Source organism: Rhamphochromis longiceps, linkage group LG7, assembly GCF_057381845.1.
Source record: "Rhamphochromis longiceps isolate RC_006_pf linkage group LG7, R_longiceps_female_GT1.1, whole genome shotgun sequence".
Taxonomy (NCBI): domain Eukaryota; kingdom Metazoa; phylum Chordata; class Actinopteri; order Cichliformes; family Cichlidae; genus Rhamphochromis; species Rhamphochromis longiceps.
In genome coordinates this window covers 8,866,504-8,881,747 of record NC_140563.1, presented here as the reverse complement: position 1 = coordinate 8,881,747, position 15,244 = coordinate 8,866,504, and the positions used below count along the sequence as shown (strand labels likewise).

The 15,244-nt window shown below is 42.8% G+C and overlaps 1 protein-coding gene across 1 annotated transcript; it reads left to right on the top strand.

Moving 5' to 3' along the window:
• The first annotated feature begins 10,341 nt into the window (after window positions 1-10,341).
• LOC146664734 (F-box/LRR-repeat protein 14-like) lies at window positions 10,342-14,593 on the top strand. Its single transcript, XM_085411981.1, has one exon. The coding sequence runs from the start codon at window positions 12,070-12,072 to the stop codon at window positions 13,279-13,281; it is 1,212 nt and encodes a 403-aa protein (XP_085268107.1). The 5' UTR covers window positions 10,342-12,069; the 3' UTR covers window positions 13,282-14,593.
• Window positions 14,594-15,244: the final 651 nt, after the last annotated feature.

Below are 15,244 nucleotides of genomic sequence, written 5' to 3'. Positions count from 1 at the left end.
TCAAGGCAATTATGTCTTCTTGCTGCTCTGAAAACAGATGCTCAAGCAAACTCGGCAATGCCTTTAGCATTTCAGAGTTAGGCAGACGGGGTCTAGAACAGGTGGGATAACGTAGTTTTAACCCATCAACCTCGTCCACCCCTCCTTCCTCTAGGTGGCTTGAGGCTACAATAGGAGCACAGAACCCAGCAGGCTCTGGCGTTGACCGAGGATGGTACAGTTTCAACATGTTTATGTGACAGACGCGTGTTTTGCGTCTGCGGTCGGGAGTGCAAATTACATAATCTGTCTCCCCTCTCTTTTCACAAACTTTAAAGGGGCCACTATACCTCGCAGACAAGGCTGAGCCTGGAACAGGCAAGAGCACAAGAACCTGGTCCCCCACCTGAAAGGTTCTTTTAACAGAAGCCTTATCATAATGGCGTTTCATCTTTCCCTGTGAAGCGGCAAGGTGCTGTTTAGCCAGAGCGTTGGCTTGATTCAAACGCTCACGGAAGTGCTTTACATAACTGCTGACATTCACTTTGAAGACCCCATGTGGGCTTAAAAACGCCTCTTTCAGAGCTTTGAGGGGTCCCCGTGGCCTATGGCCAAATACCAGCTCAGAAGGACTAAAACCAAGTGACTCCTGAACGGCGTCACGGGCAGCAAATAACACAAATGGAACACCCTCATCCCAGCTCTTTTCACTCTCCAGGCAGTATTTGCGTAGCATCGTCTTTGAGGTCTGGTGCCACCGCTCTAATGCACCCTGCGATTCAGGATGATACGCAGAGGACACGACATGCTTGACACCTAGAGTGCTAGCCACTTGGTTGAACAACTTAGACTGAAAGTTTGAGCCCTGGTCGGTCTGTATGACCTTTGGCAAGCCAAACACTGAAAAGAATGTTGTCAACGCCTTAACGACTGCTTTTGCTGTAACCTTATGTAACGGGACAGCCTCGGGGAAACGGGTAGCTGCACACATGATTGTGAGAAGGTATTGCTTTCCTGATTTTGTTCTAGGTAGTGGACCCACACAGTCTACTATGACATGGTCAAATGGCTGATCCACTACAGGAATGGGACACAACGGAGCCAGGGGTATGACCTGATTAGGTTTACCTGCAACCTGACATACATGGCAACTGTTGCAAAATTTAGAAACATCACGCTTCATACCAGGCCAAAAGAAATGTTTTAATAGTAGCTGGTATGTTTTCGTGATGCCCAAGTGTCCCGACCACTGGCTTTCATGGGCAAGGGCCAGGATCTTTTGCCGGTACACAGAGGGAACTACAATCTGCTTGACCTTACTCCAATCTGCACCTTCTGCACCAGGTGGAGACCACTGACGCATTAGAACATCATGTTCTACAAAATAGGCTTGTTGCTCTTTCTCGACTTGCTCAGCACTTACCGTACGTTTGAACCAGCTCTGTAGTGTTTCATCAGCTAATTGAGCTGCTGATAGCTGGTCTCTAGTCAAGGGCAGCAAAGAGACCTTAGGAAATGGATCAGGCTCCTCAGGTTTCACAGAGTCTGGGGGTGACAGAACATTGTTTCTGTTAGTGGGCACATCATTCTCCCCGGAAAATGAGGACATCAACACAGAATCAGAGAGGGCAATATCAGTATCTTTACGAGCTTGTGCTCGAGTAATTGCACAGGCTGGATACAGCCCAGGGTGCATAGAAACATCAGAGGCTTTCTGATTCAGGGGGTTGTCTAAAACCTCCAGACGAGGGAGCACTACCCCTCCTGCGATATCATTGCCCAACAGCATGGCCACACCCTCTATTGGCAAGGCCGGGCAAACAGCAACAGGGAAAAATCCTGTAGCAAGGTTTGATTTAATAAAAATTCTGTGAACTGGTCTGGGAGCGTAACCCATCTCTATCCCCCGTAGAACAGAATTAAAACCACATTCACTTTCAGCAGAAAATGGTAATACACTTGAGAGGATGACAGTTTGAGAACCTCCAGTGTCCCTTAAAATACGCACAGGTTTTAACTCAGATGGATTGTCTGTTAGCGATACTGAGCCATCAAAAATGAATGGTTCGAAACAGGGGTCTGGCACCCTACCACCACAACCATGGACCTCATGACGGGCCTCAGCTTTTACAAAACCCACCCCTTTGGGTTGCTGAGCATTTGATGTTTTGCGTTTTAAGGCTAAACAGTCAGCAATCACATGTCCAGTTTTATGACAGTAAAAACATTCACGGTTTTCCCTAGACCCAGACACTTTAGCTGTGTGGCGCTGTTGCACAGGGCTAACCCGTGGCTTCTCACTGTCAGTAAACGAGGCTTTATGAGTGAGTACAAACTCATCAGCAAGAACAGCAGCAGATGCGAGTGACGTCACTTTCTGTTCATTCAAATATAGCACAATACGCTCAGGAATGCACTTCTTAAAATCCTCTAACAAAACTAATTCGCGCAGAGCGTCATAGTCACTCGCTTTTGAAGCAACACACCACTTATCAAAGAGAACCCCCTTTTCTCTTGCAAACTCCACATAAGTTTGAGTTGGCAATTTCTTTTGCTGGCGAAACCTCTGCCTATAGGCCTCGGGAACTAGCTCATATGCCTGCAAGACAGCTGTTTTAACGCACGCGTAATCTAAACTGTCCTTTAAAGAAAGTGCAGCCACCACCTCTTGGGCTTTGCCGGACAGTTTGCACTGTAGCAAAAGAGGCCAAATCTCACTAGGCCACTGCAGCGCGCCAGCGATACGTTCAAATGCTGCAAAGTATGTATCAACCTCAGTTTCTCTAAAAGTGGGCACTAAAGAAATGCACTTATTAATTTTAAAAGCAGAAGCGGACGAGGAGGTGGGACCGGAATTGTCAGCAGAGACAGATGAGGCTTGAGACTGAGACTCCAGCTCAAGCTTTCGGAGCCTAACGGCTTTGTCTGCCTCTATTTCCAGCCTTCTTATTTCGAGCTGAACCCGCCTGTTCTGAGCCTTCTCCTCAGCCTCCAATTGGAGACGTGCCAGCCGCACCTTCAGCCGAGCTCCTTCTCTGCCTTCTGAACTCCCAGAAGAGAGTGGGTCATAGCGAGGAAGCGTGCGCGGCGTTTTTCCCCGCTCATCCCCCTCACCATCCCCACTAGAACCATTTTGGCCCTCCTCAACTACGGCAGCTTGGCTTGGCACACCAGAGACCACAGGTGAAACAGGCACTTGAAGCACACCAGCTCCCACCAACTTGTCCACCACTAAGGCTTTTATATCACACTTACGGAGGGTTTTTGAAACCTGCAGCTGAAAGTGATCCACAATTTGCAGCAAATCATTTTTGCGACAGCTATTAATAATCTCAAGAGATGGGGCAGCTATAAAGTGCTGTAAACAAAACGCAGCCGACATAGTGCTTAATCTCTAGTGATTTTTTTTTTTTTTTTTTTTTTTGTTTAACCCCCACTCCCAGGAACAAAGACCCCCTATGAGGGATCCCGGACGAGCCCCCACTTATGTTACGACCCGGCTCAAAAGCCGCAACATAAAAAAAAGGAGATGAATAACAGAGTGTGGGTGAGAAGAGGTTTCATCCTAAAATGGAAAACCAGGTTGGCTAAAATGGCTGGTGCCACCAAGGCAAAGACTAGTGCACTGCCGGAAAGCTTGCCTCAGGTATGCTTTTATCCACACCTGACTAGGTGTGGCCAATTAGCACCAGCTGAAAACACTGAGACGATTAAAAGCTGCAGAGGGACGTAACAGAAGTCTGAAGAAACAAGACATATTGTCAATTTAACAATATATTTGTTCAGCAAACATGGGTCTCAGAAGCATTTGGAAGAACTATACAAGCCCACAACAGCCTGGTACCTCTTCCTTATGCTGGTCACCTGATTGGTCACACATTGTTGTGGGATGGCATCACATTCTCCAACCAGCATTTGTTGCAAGTCAGCCAGACTGGTTGTGTGGGTCACTCTGGCACGCCCAAGCTAATCCCGCAAGTGTTCAGAGGGGTTGAGGCCATTCCATCTTCTCCACTTCTAAATTCTGGAGGAAGTTTCTGATAAACCCCACTCTGTCCTAGACCAGATTTGGCAAGTTTTTATTGGCGTAACAATCTGCTGCTCAAGCCACAAATGCATTTTCCTTACAAACGTGGGACCTTTTAAAGGGAAATAAAAAGGCTTTCTAATGGTATAAGATTTGTTGCCAAGAAGCAATGCTACAGCAAAGCAATAATCAAGCAAACATAAATTTAGTTACTTTTTATGCTAAGTTTATTTGATTTGGCAGGTATTTATACTACATGTCCTTCCTGATACAACCTCCCAAAAGATTAATGCATGTATGTAATTTCCCTGTATGATGTTTTCCTTGCCAGCAAACGTGACTGGGAAGGTCCACAGTGGGTATCTGTGGGTGAACTTTGGGGCTTCGTGGGCTGGACAAACCTATACTTGGGCCCCGAGTTGGTGTACCCACACAGGGTCGATAGCAGTTTCATGCTTTGGGACTCCACGGACAAGCCCACTATCTGTTGCCCACAGAAAACGCTCCCTGGGACCCAAAATGGCAAAACTGCAAACCGTCCCAGATGGGTTTTCATTGGTTTACCTACAAGAAAACTACAGATGCACCCAATTGAGGACCATGTGGGATCAGTGCACATTTGCCCTGACCACAGAGCCTTAAACTTTACCCACTGTGGGCCTGCATAGGCATGCTTGCTGGGTCTCAACACAATGACTGGTGGTCACACAGTACCGGTTGGTGAGTCTGCTTGGTTTTCTGTGTGTGGCTAAAATAGTGTGAGAAACAGTGCATATGTTAACCACAGTGACAGTGTGTAACACATCAGTTTCTACTGTTTGTTGAATTGTTTTATCTGCACCCAGTGATTTGGTTTATATTTTTGATTAATAATTCTTGTCGATGCTTTCAACTGCTATAGAGTGAGTTAAGATGCAGAATTGCAAATATTATTTTGAGAAATCAGATGTTGGCCTGTTTCTTTCGGACAACATGTGACACAAATAAATGCAAAGAATTGTGCTGCATTGCTTATGCTGTGGTATCATAATGTTGTTCATGAGGACTTCTGAGCAAAAAGCAGAAGTCCACATAGTGTGTATCAGCCTTGGTTTTTGGTTATGGTGCACTAGACTTCGGTATCAGTTGTGGTTTGTGCTAGTGTTTCCATGAAATGACTATAATAGAAAAAAGACAAAGCGTGTGTATGAGTGGGTGCGTGGAGAGCTGTCAGAGAAGATCTGGTGAGAGTGGGCTAATTGGAGTTAATTCACCATCTGTCTGTGTGAGCCAGCACACAGGGTCATTAGCAGAGACAAGTCCAGCCACAGGGGAGGCCGAGAGGGGAATCACCATCCCTCACTTGCTCTCCTGCTGCCTTTAGTGCTCCTTTCCTTCCTGTCTTGTTATGTCACTCTGCACTTATGACTGTTATCTTGTTATGTTACGACTGGACCGTCTGTACACTCCTGGTGAAAACATTGGTCCCTCTGTAAAGAATAAGATGAAAAGTAAAATCATCTGAATTGTTTGTTTGACTTACCGATTCTGTTTTGAAATGTTTATGATCTAATTTGGTGTACCGTGATGGTACGGTGCCACTTTTTTTTTTGTTTCCCCGGTCCAGCACTGCCCTCTGCTGGGCTGAGGTTGTCCCAGCTGAGCACAGAGACTTCAGACAGAAGAAAAATAAATAAATACACAAATATCCTTCAGCTAAAGAAGATGCCACACAGTGCACTTTAAATGTTGATGCTACAACTCACATTATGCAGACAGCCTGTGCAACATTATACAGTAAGACAAAATTAAGTTACATTTTTTGAGTGATGTCTATTCATTTGTGTGGCTAAACAGTTCTCTGTAGTTCAGATTCGGTTGGTTGATTTTATGTCCCTCTTTATGTACCCTGACCCCTCAAAGTACTTTACACTGCAACCCACAATAAGCTTTTCATACATGTATTCATAGAGTACCTAACCCTGTAAAGGCAAGTGTATGTCACTACATTATCAGTGTGATGTTTTTTCCCAAGAAAACTCAAATAACTTGCACCAAAAAAATGCCAGCTGTAGCAAAATTTTTGCAAATTAAAACTCAAATAACACTCCAGTTTCAAAACATATTTAATTTTCTGGCTATTGTTTAATGGTTCAGGCTTTACAGAGTTATTTCTATACACTTCAGAACGTTATCTGCTTTGTGGGAGGAAAGAAAAAAACCCCTCTGAGAACATGACTGGTGTGTTTTATAGAATTAAAAATAGAAACATACATGATCTTAAAAATGGTCTTGATTAATTAATGATGAGGAAGGAGAAGAAGATGAGTGAGTGTGGAGGTAAGAGGGATAGTTGCTGGCTTGACAGTGTAGAGGACTGTTGAGTATTCTTACTCAAAGGCAGTGTCAGCTTCTCTTCCTTTTCATATCATAATCTCCCAAAACAAAACAGGTCGGTGTACACGTCTTTTTCATTTTAAAGTTGTGATACATTCTTATGTAAATATATATATAATTTTAAATGTTCAAAGGGGTCTTTCATCTGTCCACTTGAAAACAGAAATGCAGTGTGGAGGTTTATGAATACAGTCATGACTCATGCTGACACTCCTCTTTGATTTACCGACTTTTCACCACAGGCTGCTGCTCTGTAGCCCACAACCTAAGGAATATACACATACATAAATCAGTCTAACAGTGCAGAGCACGCATGTATAGCTTGTACTGTGATTTTGGGGGTTTATAGCTTTGCTCTAAGGCGGGGGTGTCAAACATGAGGCCGGGTTGGGGGGGGGGGGGGAGAAATCGACCCAGCAAAGACTCTAAACCGGCCCCAGTGGAAGACTTTGAGAAATGTCAAGAAGAGCATAAATTTTGGTCTTTTAACCAATTGTGTTTTCATACGTTTTACAGCTTTTCCTGCTGAAAAAGACGACCCCAATGGCCACTCATACAACACCGAAGTAACACATTTATGAGTCCGGCTGACAGAGCAACATTTCTTTATTGTATACAAATTGCACTTCTTTTTTTCTTATATTAAAATATCTCAGGGATTAAATGTGCAGTTAAACTTCCTTAAACTGCGGAGGGGAGTTTAAAAAGTTAATCACTCAAATAAACAGTTCATTTTCTTCACCACCAGAAAGGAAGTAAACAATACTTGACATCATGACATAAACTATGTAAAGCAGTACCAAACCGTTTTGCACACATACAGGAGTAACCTTATCTGTTCGACTACAGAAGAACATTTTGCATTTGTACCTGATTACCGGGCTTGCAACGCTTTTCCCATTAAAACCTACTATAGCCTTCTTTGTATAAGAGCAGTTTCTGTATTTCAGTCCCTTGAAATGCTCTGAAATAACCTGTAAGAGTCTATGTTGTGTGCATTGTGGAGGTTAAGCTGGGGAAGGGGTAGCCTTGTGAGCGACTTAGAGGCCCAGAGACAGTCAGGAGCCCAGAAATATGCCAGGAATTACAGATATTTATTGTTTCAGGGTCTTGGGAGAACTGCAGTCAGTGGACCCTGCATTTCTAGCAGTAAAGGTCAAAGGTGGGACGCTACATTCTCACCGCTGCACAAGCACATGACATGAAATCTTACACTTTGAGACTTTCGGTACAAACCTAATACTGAGATAGTTGGGAATCTTGTTGTCCACATTTGTTTAGATAAATAAATACAAAAAAGGATCTTCCATTTGTCTGACAAACCACAAAACCCAGTTCATTAGAAATACACAGAAGTTTGTGTGTGTTGGATTTCAATCGACCTTTTTCAGCTTTTTCAGCAGAAAGAAAAAAGAGATATTGTCAGTTTAATGAATCATTAACAACAAATATATTTGCATGGACAGCACATGCATGAACATCTAAGAATAATTAGAATATTCTACAGAACAGAAAAGTCATTCCAAAGCAGGAAAGCCTTTACAGAGACATGAGGCTCATCACAGCATCTGAAACTCTCATATCAAAAGAGAATATTATAAGCTCTGCTAGTTCTCACACAAAGCTGTAGACCTTTAGCAGCAGCTGTTTTGCTATTGCTCCATAAGCCAAGTGGAAGTGAGACAGCATGAAACTGACAGGAGGCTAAAAGATTTTTTTTTAATCCTGCTGTACTGGGTCACTGTCAGTGTGTAAATCAGTAAAATGATTTCCCTCTCTCGTCCTTTCCTCACTGAGCAATCAGTGTAATGCACCCGCTGTGTGTCCTCCAGGCAGCCAGAGGTGACCAGGTCAGTGAACGCCTCATTGCAGTAACTCTGGGCTTCCCGCCAGTTTGAGGGCATTAAGGCAAAGTAACAAGTCCACACAGGATGATGGACGTGTGACTATTTCAGGAAGATGGCGTATGTAACACACCAATGATTCATGGCAACTACTTTTACTTAACTATAATATAATAATACTATAATTACTTGAGGTAAAACACAAAGCATTTGGATACACACACATTTTTTAAACTGACTCGTTTCAGTCTAAGTTGTCATAAGATATACATATATATATATTTACTATTTTCACTGAGCAGCAGCTTGGAGCATCCCTTCATGAGTCACAGCTGGGAGCAGGTTACATCTTTCTGTCGTCTTTGTGTGGTGGTGATAGGCTACCAGAACTTCCAGCTTTGCATTTGCCTTCCACATGGATGTAGAATGTGTCGATAATGTATTGCAGAAGAGCTTTTTTGTTTTCTAAACTGATTAAGGGTGTTTAAATAATGAACTAAGATAATTAGGAAATCATATTGGCCACTGTGCCGAGGTTATTGCTGTTGCTCTTTAGTGCTTTGCTCCTGTGTGATGTTTAATGTAGCTGCCAAAGAACAAGAATGTTTGTGTATCTAGGTTAAATTTATATTTGTGCATCAACTTTCTCTGTACACGGAAGCCGTATAGATATGTTTATTCATGTTTGGCTTTGCCCTGCTATCTTTGTTTAGCTGTATGCTTATGCTTATTCTTCTGTGTATAAAAGTTATGAGTCAGTTTGTCTGCCCAGTAAACTTGCCATTCAAATATTGAGCCATCAGAGTCAGCATTATTAATTATACATGTAAAAAACAACAACAACTACTTGTTGCATTTTCAACTAACAGTCCTACACTGTTGTTTTGGTAGCGCTTCAAATACAACTCACAAAGCATACACTTGTATACTTTGCACATGTCTGTGTGCATGTGGTCATTATATGCATGACAGAACTTCAGACACAAAGCCCTGTTTTGTCTAGATTTGTCTTTATTTATTTACACATGTATGATAAATTCTGAGGTGTATAAAGGCTTGTTCGTATATGTACAAAGGCTTGCTGTAAGATTAAGTGGTTAAATTATGATGACTAAGATGGAAGAGGGTTTTTATCAGTTGTCCTCTCCACCTCACGTATTGAGACCAGAAGATATCCGTCTTTAAAAGGCCTCACTTGGAAACCTGATAGGAAATGAGCCGAATCACAAATACCAGTTTTAACAGTTATAACTGTAGAAAGGCAATTTAGGTGTGTTTTATTTAACAATAAGGTAATTTAACTTTACCTAATTGTACAATCCCAATTCCAAAAAAGTTGCCATTCTGTTTAAATTGTGAATAAAAACACAATGCAGTGATCTGCAAATCTGAAAACTCAACATCCAGGGTTTAAACTGAGATATTTTAATTCATGAGGAAAAATATTAAAAAACAAAAAAGACAAAACAACAACAAAATCAACAACAACAACTGGAGTAACATGTTGTAGTTAATTAGGTTAACTGGCATGACTGGGTATAAAACGAGTATACAGTGGGGCAAAAAAGTATTTAGTCAGCCACCGATTGTGCAAGTTCCCCCACCTAAAATGATGACAGAGGTCAGTAATTTGCACCAGAGGTACACTTCAACTGTGAGAGACAGAATGTGAAAAAAAAAAAAAATCCATGAATCCACATGGTAGGATTTGTAAAGAATTTATTCGTAAATCAGGGTGGAAAATAAGTATTTGGTCAATAACAAAAATACAACTCAATACTTTGTAACATAACCTTTGTTGGCAATAACAGAGATCAAACGTTTACTATAGGTCTTTACCAGGTTTGCACACACAGTAGCTGTTATTTTGGCCCATTCCTCCATGCAGATCTTCTCGAGAGCAGTGATGTTTTGGGGCTGTTGCCAAGCAACATGGACTTTCAACTCCCGCCACAGATTTTCTATGGGGTTGAGGTTTGGAGACTGGCTAGGCCACTCCAGGACTTTCAAATGCTTCTTACGGAGCCACTCCTTTGTTGCCCGGGCGGTGTGTTTTGGATCATTGTTATGTTGGAAGACCCAGCCTCGTTTCATCTTCAAAGTTCTCACTGATGGAAGGAGGTTTTGGCTCAAAATCTCACGATACATGGCCCCATTCATTCTGTCCTTAACACGGATCAGTCGTCCTGTCCCCTTGGCAGAAAAACAGCCCCATAGCATGATGTTTCCACCCCCATGCTTCACAGTAGGTATGGTGTTCTTGGGATGCAACTCAGTATTCCTCTTCCTCCAAACACGACGAGTTGAGTTTATACCAAAAAGTTCTACTTTGGTTTCATCTGACCACATGACATTCTCCCAATCCTCTGCTGTATCATCCATGTGCTCTCTGGCAAACTTCAGACGGGCCTGGACATGCACTGGCTTCAGCAGCAGAACACGTCTGGCACTGCGGGATTTGATTCCCTGCCGTTGTAGTGTGTTACTGATGGTGACCGTTGTTACTTTGGTCCCAGCTCTCTGCAGGTCATTCACCAGGTCCCCCCGTGTGGTTCTGGGATCTTTGCTCACCGTTCTCATGATCATTTTGACCCCACGGGATGAGATCTTGCGTGGAGCCCCAGATCGAGGGAGATTATCAGTGGTCTTGTATGTCTATCCCAACTGTTTTGAGACATGGTGCTGCCATCAATTTCAAAATAACCTTATTTTTTCTTTAAATGTTGCATTTTCTCAGTTTAAACATTTGATATGTTTTCAGTGTTTTTATCACTTCATTGTGATAAATTAATTACTGAATTGGAAATGGACAAATTTAACTCAAACATAGTTTATGAATAATTTCTGACCCCTGTTTTTTTGCTGACTGACACATCTATTTTATTTGCAGCCCATAGCACATAAAAACAACAGAAGGTGACCTGGTCCTTTTAGAGACAGGCACATTTACAGTCCATGCATTTCAGAATACATGAAAAACTGAAAGGAATGTTTTGTTGTGTTAACATGGTATTTTTGGAAAGTAGCAAATTATTTAATGGTGATTGAAATGTGACCAGAACTTGCAAATCGATTATGATTAATCACTTCGATCATGACACACTGCTCTCCCCTACATAAGCTGCTTTTGTAAGTTAAAAGTATCGGCATTGGTATCGGCAATGCTGGCCCTGTGGTTACTTGGTATCGGATCTACCTAAATTTGTAGTATCGCAAAGCACTATTGAGTTTGTTTTTTAACCATACAATCTTATTTTAAAAAGAAAAAAATGTTCATGGATCCAGTAGGAGTCGCTAGTCGCCGTGCGCTAACAGTTGGTTTATTCATGGGGGAGATCCGGGATGGAAATGCCAAAGAAGATAAAGGAGCCGGGCAGCTGTCGTTGTACGAGAAAACAGCGCGAGAGATAAAAGTTCCTACACAAGAGAGTTTAAGCGTCGCCATGAGCTGGAGTAAAGAATAAGCTGTTCCGGGCGTCTTGGACGAACGGGCTGTCCGACTTTGAAGCTCTCAAGTTTGGACAGCTAGCTGACGCTGCTGTTAGCCTAGCTTTGCTAGGTAACTACTACGTCTCCATCTCTGAGTCTCCTGCCTCTGTCTCCACCTTGTCAGCAGTACCGTGCAGCTAGTGGTCATTTTGCGTGCTCTTGTTTTTTATTGACTCTAATAGAGCATGTTTCTTTTTGTCATTCTACACTTGAAGCTGTCCGGTAGCTCGTCTGTATGCTAGCTGACGTTAGCTAACGTTTGCCGGGCCAGACAGCAACTTCGGCAGCAGAGTTTCGGGGGAGTATTGTCGCTCACAAGCAGCCTGTGCTGCCAAAAGGAGTCCGCCTGCAGACATGTTTGAAATGGAGACGCATATCTCGTGCCTTTTCCCGGAAATTTTGGCCATTATTTTCAGTTACCTGGACGTTAAGGACAAAGGGAGAGTAGCCCAAGTGTGCACGGCCTGGAGAGACGCGTCCTACCACAAGTCGGTGTGGAGGGGGGTGGAAGCCAAGCTCCATCTGCGGCGAGCCAACCCGTCTCTGTTCCCCAGCCTGCAGACTCGGGGCATCAAGAAGGTTCAGATTCTCAGCCTGAGGCGAAGTCTGAGTTACGTGATTCAGGGGATGCCGCACATTGAAAGCCTTAACCTGTGTGGGTGTTTCAACCTCACAGACAACGGTCTCGGACATGCCTTTGTGCAGGACATCTCATCCCTGCGAGTGCTGAACCTCAGCCTTTGTAAACAGATCACTGACTCCAGCCTGGGAAGGATCGCTCAGTACCTCAAAAACCTGGAGGTGCTTGAACTCGGGGGATGCAGCAATATCACCAACACGGGCCTGCTGCTCATTGCCTGGGGCTTGCACAGACTCAAGAGCCTTAACCTGCGTAGCTGCAGGCATGTGTCTGACGTGGGCATCGGCCACCTGTCTGGTATGACCCGCAGTGCAGCGGAGGGTTGCCTCACCCTGGAGAAGTTAACTTTGCAGGACTGCCAGAAGCTCACCGACCTCTCCCTCAAACATATCTCAAAGGGCCTAAACAAGCTCAAAGTGCTCAACCTCAGCTTCTGTGGGGGGATATCTGATGCGGGGATGATCCACCTGTCACACATGACCCACCTGTGCAGCCTGAACCTGCGGTCGTGTGATAACATCAGTGACACCGGGATAATGCATCTGGCCACGGGCTCCCTCCGGCTCACCGGGCTTGACGTCTCCTTCTGTGATAAGATTGCTGACCAGAGCCTGGCTTACATTGCCCAGGGGCTATATCAACTGAAGTCTCTGTCTCTGTGCTCTTGTCACATCAGTGACGATGGCATTAACAGGATGGTACGCCAGATGCACGAACTCAAGACTCTAAACATTGGACAGTGTGTGCGAATCACAGACAAAGGCTTGGAATTGATAGCTGACCACTTGAGCCAGCTGACAGGGATCGATCTGTATGGTTGTACTAAGATCACCAAGAGGGGCTTGGAGAGGATAACACAGCTCCCGTGCCTTAAAGTGTTAAACCTGGGACTGTGGCAGATGACCGAGAGTGAGAGGGTGAGGTGAAAGCTCTCCTGTTCAGTCCACATTTCAGAGGAGACTCTGCTTCCATTCTTAAATTTACCTTCTATGCTGCGACTAAAAACGAGGAGCCGGACTCGGCATTCATCACTGGAATATTGTTCACCTCTGCTGCAATACTCTGACTTTATTTCAGTCTTGTCCTCTCCTTCCTTAAAGTACCCCAATTATGCTCATTTAGAGGGTCTGAATTTTTTATTTTAGGGATCTACCAGAATTTATTTCATGCTGTCATTGCTGCTCAGGTTGCATTGACCTAGCCCTCCACAATCTGTTGCCTGATTTAAAAAAAAAAGAAAGAAAAGGCTTTAGCCACAGTAGAAACGCATGCTTTTCAACTTTCTAAGTGATTGTTTTGTTAGAGTGACAGCCGCTTTAGATTAGTCTAAATAGTCTCCACTATTTTATGCTCAGTCTGCTGGCTAACATCAAAACCAGAAAAATTTGGAAACAAAAGAAGCTTGGTTGTGAATTTGTATTAAAATATGGTGTATTTGTGCACAGAGTAAGGATATGAGTATTTTTAAAATGTGATGTAAATTTCAGAGGCAACAAAATCCAGAATGAGGTATTTCGGTCCAGCAGCAATGTTTTCTGTGGGAAAAGAGAAACTGTATTTGTTATAGACAACACAAAAAAAGGATGAGGGAAACCACCCAAAGCATAATAGGGGCACTTTAAATCTCAGCCTGTGTACAGTTCCTACTGTCTAGCTACCTCATTCATTGAACACAGGAGTGCCTGCTGTTGCTAAATACTAGATTAGAGTTTATATTTTTGTGACTCACATACCAATGGAGATTTTGATTTCTCTTTTTCATCCTTTTTTTTTGGTTTTCTGAGTAACAGCTAGGCATTTAACTTTAAACAGAAGTGCTCGAGTGCTTGAAGTTTTTGTAATAGATTTTGTTTGTTTTTTTTCCTTGTTTTTTTTATTTACCTGTAACATTTTTTTTTTTTTGTAATTGAATGACTAAAATTTGTACTTCAAATTGAAGTGGGTGAATCACTCCTGTCTTTGTTTACCTATGTTTAGTGGCCTCCCTTTCATATTACTGAGGAAGTAAGTTATGTATCACGTCTAAGGTTTATCATCACATATACAGCGAGGTGTAGTCATTAGCAACTACCAAGACTATATGCAATACTTTCAACTGGCGCTTCCAATGATAACACCAGAGTATTTCTTTAAAAAAAAAAGAAAAAAAAGCAGTAATTTAAGATTGTTTTATATTCATACAGGAGTGATATTTATGAATAAAGAGGACAAATATGTTTGATTCTTGTCTCTTATTTGTAACAGCTGTACCAACTTTGATTAGGTGTATGATTATAAGCTTTTATTTCTGTGGTTTGTACAGCTTCTATTGGCTGTGCAGTATGTTCGATCAGTTTTTGGTATATTTCTATAGTATAATGCTGAGTTATATCTGAAGTTGGCATAATACAAATGCTGCATAGTCAAATTTGTTAACTGCTATGGTCAAAATCTGAACCACAGAACATGCATTTGATGTATTTCAACAAAATATATTTATTTTATTCCTTTTTGAAGCAACCTAACTTTATTGTGGACCAAAGGTGAAGTAAACCTACCACAGCCTTCAGACATGGTCAAGATGACCTGCTGAAGTTCAGCCTGAGTATCAGAAGGAGTGTCTTTGAATGTGGCATGGTTGTTAGTGCCAGACGGGATGGTCTGAGTCTTTCAGGCACTGCTGATATACTGGTATTCTCCCCACAAAATCAGAAAGGTCCAAAAAACAAAATACCCTATGGGTGAAAATGCCTTGTTTATGTCAGAGGTCACAGATTACAGGATGGCAACAGGATAATACGCACTAGTTACAGCTAAGGTCAAACAAAGGACAGATGTGACAGCTACACTACATGTCCATTATAAGTCTTTATTTTCTTCTGTTAGTCAACTTCCCTCCTCTGTTTCAAA

What these genes read in the sequence shown, in the direction of transcription:
- LOC146664734 (XM_085411981.1), top strand. Translation starts at nt 12,070, where the DNA reads ATGTTTGAAATGGAGACGCATATCTCGTGCCTTTTCCCGGAAATTTTG.